A 19,922-nucleotide genomic window follows, 5' to 3' on the forward strand; every position below is an offset into this window, starting at 1 on the left:
TATATCTATCTCTCTCTATCTCTAAAAAAATATGACTATATCTCTCTCTAATCACTTAATATATCTGTTTCCCTCTCAAATCTCTCTCTATCTATTTTTCTCTATATATACATATATTAATATTTCTCTATCTATATAATTATTTATCACTCTATATATCTAGCTCTCTCTCTCTCTCTCGTTTTGTCTCTCTTTCTCTATTTATCTCTCTACTATCTCTCTCTCTCACTAGATCTGTCTCCCCCTGTCTCTCTTTCTCTATTTATCTCTCTACTATCTCTCTCTCACTAGATCTGTCTCCCCCTGTCTCTCTTTCTCTATTTATCTCTCTACTATCTCTCTCACACTAGATCTCTCTCCCCCTGTCTCTCTTTCTCTATTTATCTCTCTACTATCCCTCTCTCTACATATCTCTCCATTTCTCCCTCTACATATCGTTCTCTATTTCTCTATCTACAAATCTCTCTCCATTTCTCTCTCTACATATCGCTCTCTATTTCTTTCTCTCTCTTTGCATAAACCACACAGATCTGAAGCTTGTAGACAGATGCCGGAGAAGGAAAAAAACAAAGGCTGTTTCGTTTGGATTACATGCCGGGGGTAGCATAGAAGACGAGTGGCGGAGCAGACCTCACTTGGTCCCTATGCGACAATTTCGCCCATTCATTCTTTGCATCGAAGCTTCTTGCCTCCGCCGTCGCCAACGAAATTCTGTAATTCAGATCCCCCAAGAGAATTATCGGGCTGCTACATTAAGAAGAATAATTTGAAATAAAGTAGAGTATAAGAATTTATAAGGATAAAAGTAGAGTATAGCAATCTATTTAAGTTTGGTAGCAGGCAAGGATGAAAGGGCGCCTAAAAAACATCCCATCAACACCAACAATGCAGACATCTGTGCATAAACAATCATTATAGAACAATATTTTACAGGTGTGAATAATCAACCCATGAATTAGATCAAGAGATAGTTTAATATTTGAGAACTAAATAAATTATTGACTATTGTACGGGTGGCGTGATTAATTGACCCATGAATTAGATCAAGAGATAGTTTAATCTACTTGAAAACTAAATAAATTCATAATTGGACAGATGGTGTGCCTAATCTACCCATGAATTAGATTGAGATATTGTTTAATCTATTTGAAAATCTAAATAAATTAACAATTATTGGACATATTGTGTGACCAATCGACCCACTAATTAGATCGGAGACTGTGAGAGAGATAGTTTACTCGATTTAAAAAACAATGTGTAAAAAAAAATCATAATCGTTCTGATACTGCGTGAGGAAAAAAACAATCTTGATCGCAAATATGGATGATAAGGATGAAAGCGGAATTTATTTCCCATCTACAAACAACAAAAAAAAATCTAGAATATTGTTCTAAAACGAATCATTAATACACGAATCAACAATGCAGACATCCGTCCCTAGAACCCTCAGAAATCAAAAAACTGAAGGTGCATTGCTCGTTTGGATATGGAAACCCAGGATAGAGATAGAGGGATATAGGTGAAGAGAGAGCGAACCAGAGATAGGGAAGGACATGGTCTGGTCTCGGTCCGGTTTTATCGAAAACCTAAACCTAAACCTGAAGTTCGGTCCAGTCTCGATCTCGGTCCGGGCTCGCGGTCTGGACAGAGGGGGGGACGAGAGGGGCTTGAGAGAGAGGGAGAGAGGAGGAGAGGGAGAGCAGGAGAGAGTTTGAGAGAGAGGGGGAGAGAGGGAGAGAGTGCGAGAGAGAGGAAGAGAGGGAGAGAGAGAGAGAGAGAGAGAGAGGAGGAGAGGGAGAGCAGGAGAGAGTTTGAGAGAGAGAGGGTGAGAGAGAGGGGAGAGAACGAGATAGAGAGAGGAGAGGGAGATCGGGAGAGAAGGTGAGAGAGAGGGGGAGAGAACGAGATAGAGAGAGGAGGAGAGGTAGATCGGGAGAGAAGGTGAGAGAGGGGAGAGAACAAGATACAGAGAGGAGGAGAGGGAGAGCGGGTGAGAGAGTGAGGGTGAGAGAAAGAACGGAGGGAGAGAGGGGGAGAGGGAGAGGGAGCAGGTGAGAGAGAGAGTAACGTTCCGGTTCGATGTGCGAAACCGGACCCGGACCGGAAGGTTTGGTCAGTCCTAAAAAGGCTGACTGACGGTTCGGTTCGGTCCAGTCTGACCGAACTTCGGTCAGACCATGTCCTTCCCTAACCAGAGAGATGGAGAGAGAGAGAGAGAGATAGAGAGAGAGAGAGAGAGAGAGAGAGAGAGAGAGGAAATGAAACCTGCAGGCATTGGCGGAGAGGAAATCCAGGGGGCTTCGAGGACGTTGCGGACGACGTGGATGACACTGGAGAACAACGCTAGAGAACCCTGTTTTCTGATGAACGTGCGTTCCAGTTGACCCCGCTGCCCTCCGCTTCTGTAACCGTTTTCTGTAAAAGAGCATTTCTGATGGGAAACCCATGAACGAAAACGATAACCTTCCTTCTCTTTCGCCGGTGAACGAAGGTACAGCCAATCAGAGGCCGGGATGAACTTCACACGTCTGTTTTCTTCAATCAAATTGGTAAAAATACTCAAATTTGTAAATGAAATTGGTAAAAGTACAAAGAACTGTTAAGAAAAGATGATTATAGCTTGGCTAGAATCCCTGCTTCGATCCTCGCTGACGAATGACGATGATAGAATTATCCCACTTAAAGTACAAAGAACTGTCAAAAAAACCAACCTTTGATGGAAGTTCAAACTTTTTGAGCTTCCAGCATATTCCTTGGACCAAAAAAATATATTGCGGCAAAAACGAAGCACAATTACATATCGATACCAAAATGTTTTGATCCAAAATCTGCGATGAAATCAGACTTGATAAAATCTGAAAAAAAAACGGATTTGATCGGACGAAACACGGATTGGAGATCAACGATTTTTAAATCAAAAAAAACGAACCTTTGATGGAAATTCAAACTTTTTGGTCCTCCAGCATATTCCTTCGAGCAAAAAAATATATTGCGGCAAAAACAAAGCGCGATTACAGATCGATACGAAAAGATTCTGATTGAAAATCTGCGATGAAATCGGACATGATAAAATATGAAAAAAAAGATTCTCTGTAGCCAAGCTACAAAGATTTTGTTACATGACGAAAAGATTTTGTCACATCACGCCGCGATTACAGATCGATACGAAAAGAGGATTCTGATCGAAAATCTGCAATGAAATTGGACTTGATAAAATCTGAAAAGAAAATGAATCTTTGTACTTTTACCAATTTCTAGCCGTCAGCGAGGATCGAAGCAGGGATTCTTTTGTTACAGATTCTGATGACGAAAAAAAAAGGATCTTTTGTTACAGATTCTGATTGAAAAGATTTTGTTACATCACGCCGCGATTACAGATTGATACGAAAAGAGGATTATGATAAAAAATCTGCGATGAAATCGGACTTCATAAAATCTGAGAAAAAACAGATTTGATCGGACGAAACGCGGATTGTAGATCAATGATTTTTAGATAAAAAAAACCAACCTTTGATGGAAATTCAAACTTTTTGGGCTTCCAGCGTATTCCTTCGAACAGAAAAATATATTGCAGTAAAAACAAAGAAAGACACGACTATTACTTCCAGTTGATAAAATTACCGGCCCAGTTCGTACAAAATTCCACTATGCGAGAGAAGAAATAAGTAAACAACGATTAAAAATAGTGTTAACAGCATAAAGAATAAACTTGAAACATAGCGAGGTAAACGGGATTACCGATTAGAAATTTCTCTTGGACGATCGCGGCGTCATTTTCCGAGTTCGCCTCGATTTTTTTTCTCCAAAATCGATCTTTCCTTTCGGTTTCTTCTCTCTATATATATGAAAAGATTCTGATCGATGGATGATGATTAAACGCGAATAAACACGGAGCAACCATTTACTTTCTCAACCATTTTTTGACTCTCAGTATATAGCAGAGTTTTTCTCGAAACAACTGTCGATGTTCTCAACCGTTTTTCAACTCTCTCTCTCTCTCTTATTCTCTCTCTTCTCTCTCACTATCTTTTCAGCCAATCAGAGGCCAGAAGGGTACACCAATTCCTATTATAGTAGTATAGATATCTCTATTTCTCTCTCTGTTTATATATATCTATTTTCTCTTTAACTCACTATTTCTCTCTCTCTGTATTTCTCTCTCTACATATCGCTCTCGATGTCTCTCTCTATAGAACTCTCTCCATTTATCTCTCTCTATGTATCTCTCTATTTCTCTCTACAAATCTCTCTCCATTTATCTCTCTCTCTACAAATCTCTCTCTTTATGTATTGTTCTCCATTTCTTTCTCTACAAATATCTCTCAATTTATCTCACTCTCTCTATGTATCGCTCTATATTTCTTTCTCTACAAATCCCTCTCAATTTATCTCTATTTACATATTGTTCCCTATTTCTCTTCAAAAATTTCTGTCCATTTATCTTTCTCTCTCTATTTCTCTCTCTACATCTATCTCTCTCTAGATATTGCTCTCTATTTCTCTTTAAAAAATCTCTCTCCATTTCTCCCTCTCTCTGTATATGTATCTAATTTTCTCCAACAATTAAGCTCACTTTCTCTCTCTAGATTTTCGTTCCCTAATCAGAAGACTGATAATGCCCGAGCCTACGCGAAGAACCCGAGTTTCAAGTATACAGCTTGACGACCAGTCCTGACAGTTTGTTTATTTTCTGCATCATGTCTTTATCAATTTTATGGGGCCCAGTGTTTTTGGGCTCTGTCGTCTTTTCTTATGTTTTTTTGAGTTTGTCCGGACCATTAAGAGAATGTCTTTACTTTGGACTTTTCCCCCAATTTGGCCCATAAGGGATGGTATGCCCCCAGTGCCATTTGGACTTCCTTTGTTGAAAAATTGAATTTTCTCTTCACTATGGAATTCCCACCTTCTCCTCCATGGAGATTATCTTCCAGTTTTCCTAGAGCAGCTACGAGGATGGCAATCGCTCATCAACGCTGCCGCCACCAGTTCACGGCCGCAAAGCCAATACCACTGCCGGAAGAGCAGTCGCCGCCACTAATTGCCGACGCCACGTCCAACCGTTACCAGTAGGAGTTCTCCTGTTCCTCTTGTGTCGCCGTGCCGCGCCCTGCCGCCAGCGCCGTCCCCAACCACCATTGTCTGTGCTTGGTCGCCGCTGTGTCAACCCACAGCCAAGGCCTGAGTCATAATGGGTAGTGCCCTCTCACAATTTAGAGCCTGTCAAGGGAATTCCTCATCCCCTGTTTCTCTCTCGCCGTCCCAAAAGTGTGTAGAAAAAAACTAGGGAAGGACACGGTTTGACCAAAGTTAGATCAGACCGAACCGAACCAGACCGTCGGTCAGCCATTTTGGGTCAATTGCGGTTCGCATGCCATACTCTAATATGTCTCTCCCTCTCAAAAGCTCTCTCTTGCCCGCTCCCCCCTCTTCTCCCTGTCTCTTCCTCTCGCAATCCCTCCCTCTCTCTCATTCTCACTCTCTCTCAACCTCTGTCCCCCTCTCAATCTCTCTCTCGTCCTCTGTCCCCCTCTCACTCTCTCCCTCTGGCACTCTTGCCTTCTCTTCCATTCTCACGCTCTCCCTCTCTCCCTCTCCCCGCTCTCCCTCTCTTCCTCTTTCACTCTCTCCCCCTCTCACTCTCTCCCTCTATTCGTTGTGCAGTCCCTCTTATTGCAATCACTCTCTCTTAGTCTCGCACTCTGACCCTGTCCCCTTCTTTCTCACTGTGTGGCTCTCTCCTTCTCTCCCTCTTTGATTCTCTTGGTCTTGCACTATCTCAGTCTCACTCTCTCTTCCTCCCTTTTAATTTCTCCCACTCTGTCATTTTCTCACTCTCGTTCTCTCCCTATTTCATTCTCTCTCTCTCTGTCTTTCTCTCGTACTCCCTTTTTATTTCTCCCAATATCTCCTTTTATCACTCTCATTCTCTCTCCCCCTGTCTCCATCTCTCATTATCTCCCTCTCATTCTACTTCTCTCCCTCCCTCCCTCTCTCATTCTCCCCTCTTGATTTGTCAGTCTGCCCTCTCACACACTCTCCCTCTGAATTTCTCACAATCTCCCCCTCTCACACTCTCTCCCTCTGAATTTCTCACAGTCTCCCCCTCTCACTCTTCTTCTCTCCCTCTCTTACTTTCACATCATCTCGCTCTCACTCTCCCTCTCCATCTCTCATTGTCTCATTCTCTTGTCCCTCTAACTCTCTCTCTCTCTCTTCCTCTCTCATTTTCACACTCTTTCATTCACTAATCATATCCCCTCACTCTTTCTCTCTGCCTTATTTTCAGGCACTACTTCTACACCTGAGTGAGATTCAGATGAAGTCTTGTTGTATGCGGTGAGATGACCAAGTCAACCTGACATTGACTTTCACATTGACTATCCAACATGACTAGACCAAAGGTGGATCAAGACCGAGACTGGACCAAATTTTAGGTCTGGGTTTGGGTTTTTTGGTAATGCCGGATTGAGACCAAACCGTGTTCCCTAAAAGCAAATAACATGGGGGAAATATCTTCCATTTAGCAAAGTTGCATTTATTTTCCAAGAAAAAATACCATTTCCATAAACATCAGACTAGAAAGCTAAGCTAACTGTATTTGAATTCAACTATTATTCCTTGTGACCAAAAGGGTTAGCAAAGTTCATCATATTTCATGATGACTCATACAATTTGATGATATAGTGTAATATTAAATTATATTTATATGGGATTCATCTTACATGATATTGAAACTCTCAATTGCTGTAATTCAAATGCTGATTTTATTCAAAAATAACTATAATTCAATGGTGGTTCTGACTAAATTTCTTTAGAACCAAAGAATTGACCATATAATAATTTATTCTAAAGATGCCCTTATTACAACTTAATGGTAAATATATTGGGAAAAAATCAATCAAAAATATCTTGAAGACTCTCATACAAAAAAATCAATACAAGCTTGAAGAATCTAATACAAAAAAATCAACACTAGAATGAAGACTTTAGATAGGAAAACTAAATCAACCAGCATAATTTGAGTGAAATTGGGAAGGGGTGATAACACTTCTTGAAGCTGAAATTGAGACCTTGTATCTTTTAAAGTAATACATGACCTTTTGGGTCGCATCATTACATAAAAGACAGAGTTACATTACATAAAACTAAACTATGAAATTTTGATATTAGGATCATCTTGGTCCACTTATCTATCAATTTTCTCCCATCTTAGACTTAATTGTTTGGGTAGGAGATGAAAGTTAAGATTTACATGAGGCAAGGCAAGGTGAAAATATATATTGGTGAATTTCTCACTAAAAAGTGAGAGGATAACTGTAAATATTTTTTTAACTTTATTCTTTAATTGAATGATTAAAATATAATTTTTCTATGTGTTCCTGTATAAAAATTATTCACAATCAGGCTGAATGACTCACCTACTTAGATACCATGAGTATGCCCAACTACTATTTTATGCTTACCACTCCCATGTTTTATTTTTTAGCAGGCGAGTAAACACTTTACTAGGATCGTATAATTTTTTGTTAAAGTTGAAAGTTTACAATTTTAAGTCCATTATAAGGTTGCTAAAGGTAGACAATGGAAATCTATAAAGACATTACTTTATCTACCATTTATACTAGGTGTGTTGCTATACTTCAAAAAGATACACATGAGTTATAATCGTTAATATAATAATTTATAAATATTTTTCTTTATAAGAGGTACATATTAAGATCATATTATTTAAAGATGCTGGTGAGAAGATAGTTCTAGTCAACTCATTCTAAGCCTCTACAATGAGTCCACTATTTTAGGCTGGAACCAATCTCATCTTTAGTTTAGATATAAGAGAGTAATTTTCCTTAAGGAACCAAACCTAAAAGGAGTGAATTTAGTGTTATAAATAAATTATATTCATGACATTTAATTTTTTTTATTTATATTTTAGTGTAATCAATTTTAATAAGCGATTGAGGAGGGGAAAACATGGACACATTGATTTTTTTACAGGTTAGGGCTAGTGCTGAATTCTTCCATGGATATGTATTCCTTGCCAGAGCCTCTCTCAATATTTCACCTATAAATATTCTTGGTAACCTAGGATACAGCCATACTACATGTTGACAAAAAAATTAATATATTCAACGGATAAATCCTGCCCAGGGATAAAAAAAATTAACCCCTTTCCTCGACACCTTGACATCCAAAATGTGGTATTAATGTCCATTTTATTATTGTATAATTACAATTTTATAAAAGTGCTATTATGATAATTCCTTGGATATTCATGCCAATCCTAATGTTTTTAAACTCCTGGTGTATTATAAGTTAATATTTGTAGGTCAAAAATTCATCTCAAGATCAACCCAACAGTTTCAATTATTTATTTAAATCTTAATATATATTACTGTCTTTTTATTATTTTTTTCTTATATGAATTTAATACATAATTTTACTGTATTTATCTCAAAATAGTATACGCTTCTATCAATTTCTATCAAATAATTTTTACAAAAAATAATATTCATCAGTTTATTAATATCTATAAATTACCTCTCAATTGATTATATTCTGATATAGTTTTTTCCCTCACACTATTCTTTCATTGACCTCAGAATTTAAAACATACCACCTAAATCTAAGTCTGTGTCAATTTTAACAAATCCAATATGGAGTTGTATTGGGTTTGATGTTACCTTGTATTATTATAATAAGAATAATAATGAATACATGTTACGAAATAATTCAATAGAAACAAGTTTTACGACTGTCGAGTGAACATTTCTTGAATGCCTACACCAAAAACAGTCATTATTTGTCATACGGATCCAGAAACATTTATCTTTATCACACATAATATCATGATGTTTTGGTATGTGTCATGAATTTGAACCCACATATAGAAAAAAGGAAATTTAAAAACTATGGGCTTTCCGCAAAATATAATATGTATATATGTTTATTTACACATGTGGACATATCCTTCTAAGCCATCAAAAGTTTAAGCAATGTATGATCCTATAAGTTCAAGGTTTGATTTTTTAGGTTGGCAATAGAAAATCCTATGTACATTCATCCCATAAAGTAACAGTTAAATATACAAAATATGAAAATATTATTTTCAATAATGACCAAAATGTAATGATATTTTTGGGATTTTCTATTTTCTTTGATACAAGTGAAAGATAAAAATATTCTCTTCATAGGGAATATATTTTAAATCTTTTGATATGAGAACATTAATTTGAATGTAGATTTAATTTTATGTTTGAAATTTTATATTAGAGTGAGAGATAAATCATTAAATTAGTAATATGCACCGCCATGTTTTAATTTAAGTTCATTGAGTAAAACTATTGTTCGTTATTACTCCAGTGTAATGCTTATAATGAAGTCTATGAATACATACAATGACCTAGTGAATTATGATGAGATCATAGTACAGTGATTTCTAGTCTTTAAACATGTATTCTAAATATTCCTATTCGGTGAATAGTGGAGATTGACATCGAATTATCCAAATAGAATAACACAAACTGATCCTACTTATATGATAATTATAGCTGATCATGTGGCTAATAGTGTGGCGACACTTAAGACAAATAATTGGTGCTCTTTGGAGAAAGAGTTCACTGGATTGATCCAAAAAAATCATGAATAGTATGATACCTAAATGCCAATCAGGTTGATTCATGTCATGGTTGTATAAGTGATCCATTGACCTGAGACATAAAGGACATCTCGTGGATGGAAGACTGCATTTTGACTACAACTTATGAGCCTCTAATCATAGGATTCAAACAAGTCATAGCTCAGATATTGTAAGAAGCTCATGAAGATGATTGAGTGGTCAAAATGGGATCATTCGCCCTAGATATAAGAGGATATTGACTCAAGGAAGACAATGCAGAAAATCCCTGGCCAGGGTAGTGAGGACATTGGAGAATGAATTCTTCAATGATCCCTGTTATGCATCAGAACTAATCGAATGCCGAATTAGGATTTGATGATCAAACATACCCTAAGTCGTTTGAGAGTCTCCCGCGGATAAAGGATTATACATATACAGTAACCGGTGATGATAAATGTTCCATGAGAGAGTTCTAACACTTCTCGGCACCTTCTAGAGCACTAGGTGTCGCTTTGCGTCCCATGGGTTGGAAGCCCAACCTATTTATTGAGTTGAATCGATCCTTATTTAACTAATCTATACATGGATATAGTTAATTAATAAGGTTGATGAATACTGGTTTTTAGGTCACTAAAGTTATTAACTAGAAGGATACATGTGCCTAGAGGGTCACACATTTAAGATCATAGTGGCTTTGGTGAATATATTTACTTTATGGGATTTTGGGAAAAAACTTAAGTAAAATTTAAATAGGGAAAGGGGAACCCGTCTTTATCCATTCTCATCTCTTCTCTACCCAACCAAGGTGATTGTCTTCATGGTGAGAAGGTCTTTAAGATTTCAAAGGAGAGTTGAAGAATAAGAAGTGGAGATTCAAGAGCAATGTGATCGCGTGCACATGTTTAGATGTTGGGCACGTGAACCATTTCAGAACAATATCAAAGTGAGCAGGTTAAGGGTGGAACAAGTTCTGGATAAGGTACATGTGATGTATGATTTTAAAGATAGATTTTGAATCGATAATTTCTTCTGCAGTCATGGAAAAAATTTCCATGACTGAAACAAGGCTCATAACCCGACATAATGAACAGAATACAACCACTCCACACCTAAAATAAATTTGGGTACAACCAAATTTACTTCCTGATTCAGAACTTCCTGAATCTCATATGATGAGACAGTAATTATTTTTAGCATTTTTCATTTATATTAAATTTAACCAAAGTTAATAGACATAATAAGGTAAGCATAAATCACTACATTTTACATGAACATTGACATTAACTAAAGGATTCACTAAGGTATTGTTGGAAAATTAGAATGTATGGCCACAGCTGTAACACAGACTGCACATGTTCACTAGGGTTGATAGGATTTATGAATAAAGATGAACTCTTAATATTCAGAAATACTTTTAGTTAAGTATTCTAAATCAATATCCTGTAATTTATTCTCAAATATCTCATTACCGGTTTTAATACCTAATAGAGGTATTTTCTGTATCCTCTATCACAAGGGAATTGTGTTCATCTATCGTGCAAAAATGATCCTTGGTGTAAGATATTACACTAAATGATGCACACTTTTTTTTCACCTCTATGTTTTAAAATACAATTTTAAATATATCATAATTAATTATAGTACATACTACGTATTCTCAATGTAAAATCCCTTAATATAAAGGGTCTTTGCTGCTTATGGAGACTACTCTTTGACGCTTTGTGCTTGTGAAACTTCTGGAGATCATATAAGAAATAGCAATGGGATAGAATCTCCCTCTGGAAATGAGTCAAAAAGAAGTCTGGGACAAAAAATATAATTCGTGAAACTTTGGAATCCATTGAGGATTAAATTTAGATTATAAAATTAGAAAAATAAATAACATTAAAATAAAGACACTAAAAATAACATAGAACCAAACTAACTAGAATATAAATCATTCGAGGGTTGAAATGAATTAAAAGAGTAGAGGGAATATATCATTTATTACCTTATGTTTATTTCATCTGAATTTGAGGATACATAAGATTTTTAGTTTATTTAGTGTAATGTAAATGTCATAAATTAATTTACCGTGACTATAGAGAGTTAATTTTATACCGAAGGAGGGCCGGCGGGAGTGGCCGATTGCGTGGAACACTCGAGGTGGGCGCGCCCAACCTCTCCCCTGATCAGACGACTTTCACAGCGGCGGGGTGGACTGCTCCACGGCCACTGCACTCTCCGCCTGCACTTTCACTTGGAGGGAGCATGGACGGGTGAGGTCGGGATGCGCAAACTTCTCTGAGCTCCTGCTAGGTATCATTTATGTATCGTTTCCTTTCATGCACATTGGCATGGACGAGTGGAATCCGAGTGTAATTGGGATATTTATGCTTGCTCCACACCCATAAAAAATGATAAACACTCCATTTTATATATAAAATCCCCCTGGGTGGCGTCCAGGGCACGACTGGATCGAACTACGTGCACAATCACAGGGTTGGCCGTACCCGGCACCGTGTTTTTTGCTAATAAAAAAAAGAAAGTTAGTCCTAGTTATTTAATTTTCCATAAGTGGAATAAATATAGAATCTCTTATACAAATTCAAATATATTATCACCTTGGGGTATCTAGAAGCAATTTGAATTATCAATAAATTCTATAGTAATATACCCTTTGTGATTTGATATATATCTGAAAAAGTGATTCTTCATTTAAATGTTACTAGCGCTTGGGTGGCTGATTGTTTTTTCCCAAATGTATGGCAGGAATATTTAGACAAGTAATATGGATGACATCCAACAAAAATCTTAACTTACGTTCTTACCATAGTTTTTTGTCACATCATTATCCACAAGATATATATTTAGTTTCAACCATGCATAAATAGTCTACGTACCACTTTCTCTTTTTAATCAAATTTTTACACCACAAATCATCAATCTTAGTAACATTCCAATTTTAATTTTTTTTTATAAGATTCCTGATCCCAAATAAATTTATATTTCAAGCTGAAGCGATCTTTGTCACAGCTAAGCTATAGATTTCCTTAGGATCACTTCCCAATACTTTATAAAGACACGCGCCAAATATTGTATATTTTATCTCAATCTTTAATATACAAAGCTATTTTTTTTATTAAACTAAGAACTCCTTTTTATCTGAAGGATAAATTGGAGGAATTTATAGATTACAAAGAATTCATATAGCTCCTCTTTTCTGAGCGTGAGGTATACCGAGTACTCAGTAAATTATGGACCACTTCAAATCTTCATTTTCGAAAGGGATGACCAACTCCGCAAATGTCGGTCTAAACTTGAACCCATGTATAGGTATGAAATTAGAGAAAGAACAACAATTTAAATGGGTAGTCCATATTCCTATCAGATTTATTCCCATGTTCCGATCTTTCCATTTTATGTACCCATTTCTTGGGTAAAGTTTTCCAACTATTTTTCAAAATGGATTGGTTATCCATAAAGAAAGCTTTATTTTTGTTCCGCTTCTTGCACTTCAAATTCAGAAATACTTTTCCTAAATCGCCCACATCGCAATATTATTCCAATATAATATTTTTGTTCATGGTTTTACCCTTAGAGTCGTAATTTTACTCTATGATGTTATTTTGTAGTCACTTTGTGCAATTTTATTTCCAATATTCAACCCTTGTATCTTTGAATTAATACTCCCATCTAAAAATCTCAATTCTCCCATGAATCATACTTCAGTATCTCTTTCACATGAGATATGCGTATTCCCCAAATAAGTTTGAGTTAATAGAACGAAATATTGCAGTATATAATAAATATAGCATATATTAATTATAAATAATATGAAATAATGCAATTATAACTAATATTTCAAGTATTAATAAATTTATTCTTTTAAAATTAATTATCTCATGATGATGTAAATTTAATTTCTCAACTCCTCGTGCCAATATCTAGGTGACTTTGGAACCTTTTAGATCACATATGAATAATAATATATTCAAATGTATATTTTTTGTCATATAAACCTAATTTAACTTATCCATTTATTTTCTCTTTTTTGATTAGTTTGTTGATTGCAGTATCATTGACAAGTAATTGAAAGTACAATTAATGATCTTCTTGATATAGGCCAATTTTTTTCTTGCAGGAAACCCTGTGATTTTTGCATATCCCAGTTATAATAAAATATTATTATCCATAAGTTTTTTTAGCAAAGTCCTATGGTTTTATTTTGTGGCTAGGTATTGACTTGGGAACTTTATTGATTTAAAATGGAGCCATCATTCAAACATGAAATGAAGACAAAATATAGCCCGTTCCTAACACCAAAATTTGTGGATTAATATTATTCTTAATTTCACATTTATTTTTCCTCTAAAATAAACTTATGAGAATGTATGAATAATATTGTGTCTTAGAATGATTATTTTGACATAATTCTGTGAACTAAAATAGGCACGCATGAATAATATGATGTCTTAAAATGATGAATTTCACTTTTGAAACTTTATTATATTTTCCCTGCATCTTTTGATATGTTACAGATTTTTTTGAGATCATATTTGTATTCATATAATTGACTAAGAGGGACCCTATTTTATTGATTTATCACAATTTTTTTGGAATAATGTGTAATTATACTAGGTTTAATTCATGTTAATATTTATAATTTTGAGCTAATGATATACAGTATTGCCTTTAGTCAAAAATAAATGCGACAAAGTCGTGATTAAAAGTGCACACAATCCATGTTGCTGTTCTCCACCTGCCTCCAAATGCGGCATGCTGATTTTCGACTAAAAGTTATTGGTATTTTTTGTAGGACATGTATTCATACAAATCGGATGTAAACATTTTTATGCAAATCCCAAAATTTTAATACTTAATTAGAGTAGGAATTTTCTCTTATTGAAGAATGATGGTCGCTCATGTATATTAAATGAATTTGTATTTTCACAAAAATATGTTAAATGGTTATTATTTTATTTCTCTTGAATAATTACAAACCTTTAATTGTAAATTAACTCATCATACAAGTAGTTGAATATATAAATGTCTATTTCATGATAACTTCTTCATTTCACATGTTGCATAGTAAAACTATTTGATAGATGTATCCACAGACCTGATGCCTCTTCCTTGTACCATTAAAAATCATTTAAAGTTTTGGCTAAATTGAATGAGAAATAATGACCTTGTGTTTTGGATTGTCCATTTTTTATTTCTATCTATACATTTTATTTGATTAGTAATTTGGGCGAAGTTTGTTTTTTAATGTATTGTTTCACTCTTGGGTTCACCCAATGAGAATTAGTAAAAGAGTATCGACTTGTTATCTTACACCTAAAACCACCAATTGTTTTAATCAACTATGCTCCTCCAGGGAAGTTACAGTTCCCGGGATCATTTTCAACTCAGCACACTTAAGGTTGAAACCTTTTCTACTCAGAACACTTATAGTTCCTCCATTCTTTTAATATGGAAAAGGGTCGAATGATGGTAAGCATGAAATATTTACGTTCCCTTTATCAAAATATCATTTTAATATAGAATTTATGAAAAATAAAATAATTTTCAGTGAAATTTGATTCAAATATTTCTAGTTATGATTATGATATTTCAGTGTTTTGGTACTTTTCAAATTTTACATAGACTCAATGGAATTTTCAATATTTTTGGTTAAAAATTAAACCGTATATATTGAATCATTTAAATTTTATGATAACATAGTTCGAAGATTCAATTTTATCCAAGTATTTTAATCCAACTATATCTTTGAATTTTTTCTTCTGACTGGAGAATGACTCATTCCACTATAGTTTTAATTTAATCAATTAAAAATTAAATTTTTGTATAAGAAAATAAATCCTTTATTTTATAATGCCTATCCTATGTTCTCAATTCCAATGATCTACTATAAAAAAATTTCCAGTAATCAAATAATATCTATATATCACTTTATAAAATATCCACAAGACACCATTAATATCCATGTTTTCAACATGTTATATAAAACTATTATATGGAATATAAAATTTTAAGTTTCGATAATGTCTCAATTTTTCTTCTCTTTATTTCCAAAATTTCAGTCATCTCTTAAATATCAACTCAACATATCAAACAGGGAATAATTAGATAGAAACTTGAAATGCCTGTAAAATAAAATAATTTCATAAATTTCCTTCTCCTCATTTAGTGGTTCTTGTATTTTTTTCTAAATTTGGATTGAATGTTCCTTGATATGAATACTGCTCCCTGCTACCAAGTTATGATCAGGATAGTTCAATGATAGTAGCATCTAATAGAAGTTATTTTTTCTTAAAGATCAGCAAAAAATGTGTTCTTCATGTTATGTCTTTTATCTGTCTCCGTGTTTGTTAATCCTGAAATTTAAATACTTGTAACATGAAACTCGTAACCATATCAAATATATAACATACAAAAAACGAAGATTCAATTATACTCTGTTGTTGATACTTGCATTATACTAAAGTATCTATTTGTTATATACTGTTAATGTAGAAAACTATAATTTTCCAGATCCTATGTAGGGTACATCGATCCGATATATGATTCAAATTGATTGGTTTCTGACCTGAGCTGACTAATGTAGAATTGATTGAGATCATATGGGATATATGATGTCTGAATAACCATGATATGTGCATGACAAATGCCATCCGTTGGTTAAAAGCTCCCAATTATGGAATGATATATCCAGATTCAATGAATCTGATCAAACATATGAAGCTTAATTTTATACAAAACTTTTGTGAAAATTTGTGAAACTTCATGAAGCAAATAGGTTTCCCTCCAGGAGAAATTTCTTTGAGCTTAGTTGTTCTTGATGTACAATTACAAAGACGGGAATTAATAACTGAAAATATCTAGGAGAGAGCTTTTTCCCTAGAAAAAAAGCATGTGAATGATTTTAATTTCATATTTTATTGTGTGGAAACTATTTACATAATTCATCTTAATACTATCAATGCATTTTTACATTGATCATATTTTCTAACCAGTAAAATATAAGTCCGATTCAACCAAACAATGTAAGAATTCAAGATTCGAAGTCTGACATTTATCTAAGAGTTTTGGTTTAAAATAAAAAGTTTACCTTTCAACCGAATTTTCACAATTTAACTTTTTTCATTATAACTGAGATAGCAAGTACAACTTCATCCATTTACCTTCAAAATTGATTTGTTGTTCATTAATTAGATTGTATACATTTTCATGCCAATTTATTCCCAGAAAAATTATATTGAACAAGGGTCTCGAGTCTATTTAAGAGTTGATGGGACTAATAACTAAGTTATTATCATTTTAAAACTACTTTAGGCATTTTATGTCAAATATCTCAGCCTTAAATATTAATGAATCTATATTGAAAATTGATTCAATGTGAGAATATGTATCTCTCTTGGATAGTTTTTTGTTTCAATTTCTAAATTTCCATGTTTCTACTAGTTTGTTGCAATTTCAAAGACCTGATAGTATGCAACATTTTATTACTAAATATTATGCGTACAAAATGAATAATAATATCATGATATAAAAATTTTACGATACCCAAAGTTATTTAAAAAAGAATCATTATCGTGAAGCTTTATAATATTTTTTGAATGAAAATTTGAACGTACTTGGGGAATCTATTATTAGTTTTAGAAGGTTTTAATACGCTACATAATTTTTTTGCTGATAGCTGTGCATATTCTTAAGGTACTTGAGTATATAACGCTAAAATTCATTAAAAGTCTAGCATATTCGTGATATTGGATTTTTAATTAGATATGGCTCCCAAGTAGCATGCGGTAGATCAGATCTTCAACTAAAGAAAAACGAGCAAATGACATTAAGAACTTTCGTCTTATTCATTCATGCTAGAATCTAGTGCATAATCAAGGTGGATGCTATATTCCCCTGACATTAGTAAAAGTCACACCTAATTGCACAGAATGAAAAATTGTCCCCAAGTAACGTTCCCAAAGATTTTTAAAACTAAATTCAAAATTCAGCCTTGGGGTGAAGTAATAAAACAAAAGTCTTTTTCTCCATCAAGAACCAATTTAAAGACATGTATACCGTGAATTAGGGAGACAATGTAAGATAAACTTATGAAGCATAAGTATAAAATGTTATTTCAAGGAAACCATGGATGACTACGCTGAAAATAATCGCAATAAACGATACCTGGAGCATTGTCGCGATGTGTGAGGGCAAGAACATACTTTCTTCCAAAATTCTAAAAATCATTTGAAGACTTTGCGTCAAGATGCATCATATATCTTCATGAGGGTGAAAATTAGAGGGAGTACTAATATGAGAGTTAACGAGGTTTTAATAGATTAGGAAGCCAGAGTATGATCATTGTTTAACGAATTCCTTTTTGTTCACCTTTTTGCAAGGCAATGCAGATATGTGTAAGGCTTTTCTTCATTTTTTGTTTCCTCTCCTGACTGCAAGTTATTGAAGACCACCCAAACGAAGAACAGCCCAACTGGACTAGTTCAGTTCAAGAATTTCCAATCACCACAAACAGGAAGACCGATGTATAAACGAAGTGAACTATCAATCGAAGTATTCAACGACTGTGCATATTATTCTATAAACGATCTTACCACTTCAAAAGGACTTTCATACTTCGAGTTGAAAGCCTCAACACATTGAATATAAGCTTCTGTTCATTATTTCCATGAGACTTTCCAGTTTCAAGTGACATCTACAAGACTTCATAGACAATTTCTAATACTCTTTTTCAACTTGAATCTATCATACCTCAAGAATAAACAAACAAACTCTATATCCTCGACCTGGAGGCTGCTTCAAGATGAGAAAATGCCACAGAGGAGAAGGTGGCACTACCAATAAAAGTCCCACAAGTTGATCAACTCTCCTTCAGCCTCCTCCAGCAGCTGACCAAAGTCACTTTGCCCACTTAATAGTAAATCTGCACTCCTGTGTGGGGAAGGAAACCCACCACAATCTGAGTACACATCGTTAATTCCACTCTCAATTCCATGAGGAGACACTGCTGAAGAGGAAGAAGAGGATGAAACCAAGGTAACAGAGGCTTCGGCGGTGGCGGCGGAGGCGGCGGCAGCGGCAGCAGCAACCTTCTGTATGGCTTTTGGGGCCATAACAGGACCTTCACAGTGAAGAAGATCCTTGCTTTCTGGGAAATTGAGCTCAGCTGAAGAGCCCTTGATGCAAAGAAGAGCTGCATCATAAGCTCTAGCTGCTGCCTCTGCAGTGGAGTAGGAGCCCAGCCATATCCTTGTCTTCTGCTTAGGAGCCCTTATCTCAGAAACCCATGTCCCCCATCTCCTCATTCTCACCCCCTTGTACCTCCTCCTGTGCTCTCCTTCTTTCCCACTCTTCACCATTTGGTTGGACCTTAAAGCTCTCCTCTTGTAACTCCTTTGAGAGGGGCTTTTATAATAGACTTTCATCATTTTTTGTGATGGGTTGCGGGGGATAGATACAGGGGCTGCACATGATGAGGGGTTTAACTAAAGGATAAGTGAGAGGTGGAAATGAAGAGAATTATTTATGATGGGGTTGTGGACATGACGAGGGGATTGAATAAAACATTTAGAACGGGGGGGAAATTGAGAGAATTATTTGTAGTGTGTTGTGTGGGAAAGAAAGAGGGAGAAATTGTATTATTTTTAACTATGGTGGAGATGTAGGAAGGACGAAGCCCCACGTTACTGAACAGCTCAATAATTTTTCGCAGCTTCTGCTGCTAGCTGGAGCTCATCTGGCTCTTACCGCGTTTGCAGGACATGTCTTTTAGGGGACTAGGTGGACAGTGGACGCTCTTTCTCTCTTCCCGGTGTGCTCGAAGTCAGCACAGCTGTTCGCTGCCCCGAATCTCTGACTATTTTTTTTTTTTTTGCTTGTCCTCCTCTTTCCGAATAAATGGACAGCTTTCAGGTTGGATCACACATAATTTTATTCCTCTCTATCCACCTACCTATCTATCTCTCTATATATCTATCTCGCTATCTATCTCTCTAGCTCTCTATCTCTATCTATCTATCTCGCAATCTATCTCTCTGACTCTCTATCTATCTCTGTCTATCTATCTCGCAATCTATCTCACTGTCTCTCTATCTATCTCTATCTCTCTATATATCTATCTCGCTATCTATCTCTCAGGCTCTTTATCAATCTATCTCGAAATCTATCTCTCTGGCTCTCTGTCTATCTCTATCTCTCTATATATCTATCTCGCTATCTATCTCTCAGGCTCTTTATCAATCTATCTCTCTGGCTCTCTGTCTATCTCTATCTCTCTATATATCTATCTCGCTATCTATCTCTC

The 19,922-nt window shown here is 35.2% G+C and overlaps 1 protein-coding gene and 1 long non-coding RNA gene across 4 annotated transcripts; both read right to left on the reverse strand.

Annotated features, from left to right (window-relative positions):
- Positions 1-527: 527 nt before the first annotated feature.
- LOC144711222 (uncharacterized) lies at positions 528-3,970 on the reverse strand. 3 transcript variants are annotated; one of them, XR_013583502.1, is made up of 4 exons: positions 3,739-3,970; positions 2,930-3,300; positions 2,266-2,528; positions 528-711 (listed from the first exon to the last, which is right to left on the reverse strand). It is a non-coding gene; the product is annotated as an uncharacterized LOC144711222 (long non-coding RNA). The 3 variants fall into 3 exon arrangements; XR_013583501.1 differs by lacking the exon at positions 2,930-3,300 and adding an exon at positions 3,509-3,549 and having other exon boundaries at positions 2,266-2,535; positions 3,739-3,944; XR_013583500.1 differs by lacking the exon at positions 2,930-3,300 and having other exon boundaries at positions 2,266-2,535; positions 3,739-3,938.
- Positions 3,971-18,258: 14,288 nt separating this feature from the next.
- LOC144711442 (dehydration-responsive element-binding protein 3-like) lies at positions 18,259-19,167 on the reverse strand. The gene has a single exon (XM_078585452.1). It carries the CDS (start codon positions 19,045-19,047, stop codon positions 18,454-18,456), a length of 594 nt encoding a protein of 197 aa, XP_078441578.1. The 5' UTR covers positions 19,048-19,167; the 3' UTR covers positions 18,259-18,453.
- Positions 19,168-19,922: the final 755 nt, after the last annotated feature.

This window comes from Wolffia australiana, chromosome 13 (assembly GCF_029677425.1).
Source record: "Wolffia australiana isolate 7733 chromosome 13, ASM2967742v1".
NCBI lineage: Eukaryota > Viridiplantae > Streptophyta > Magnoliopsida > Alismatales > Araceae > Wolffia > Wolffia australiana.

What these genes read in the sequence shown, in the direction of transcription:
- LOC144711442 (XM_078585452.1), bottom strand. Translation starts at nt 19,047, where the DNA reads ATGATGAAAGTCTATTATAAAAGCCCCTCTCAAAGGAGTTACAAGAGG.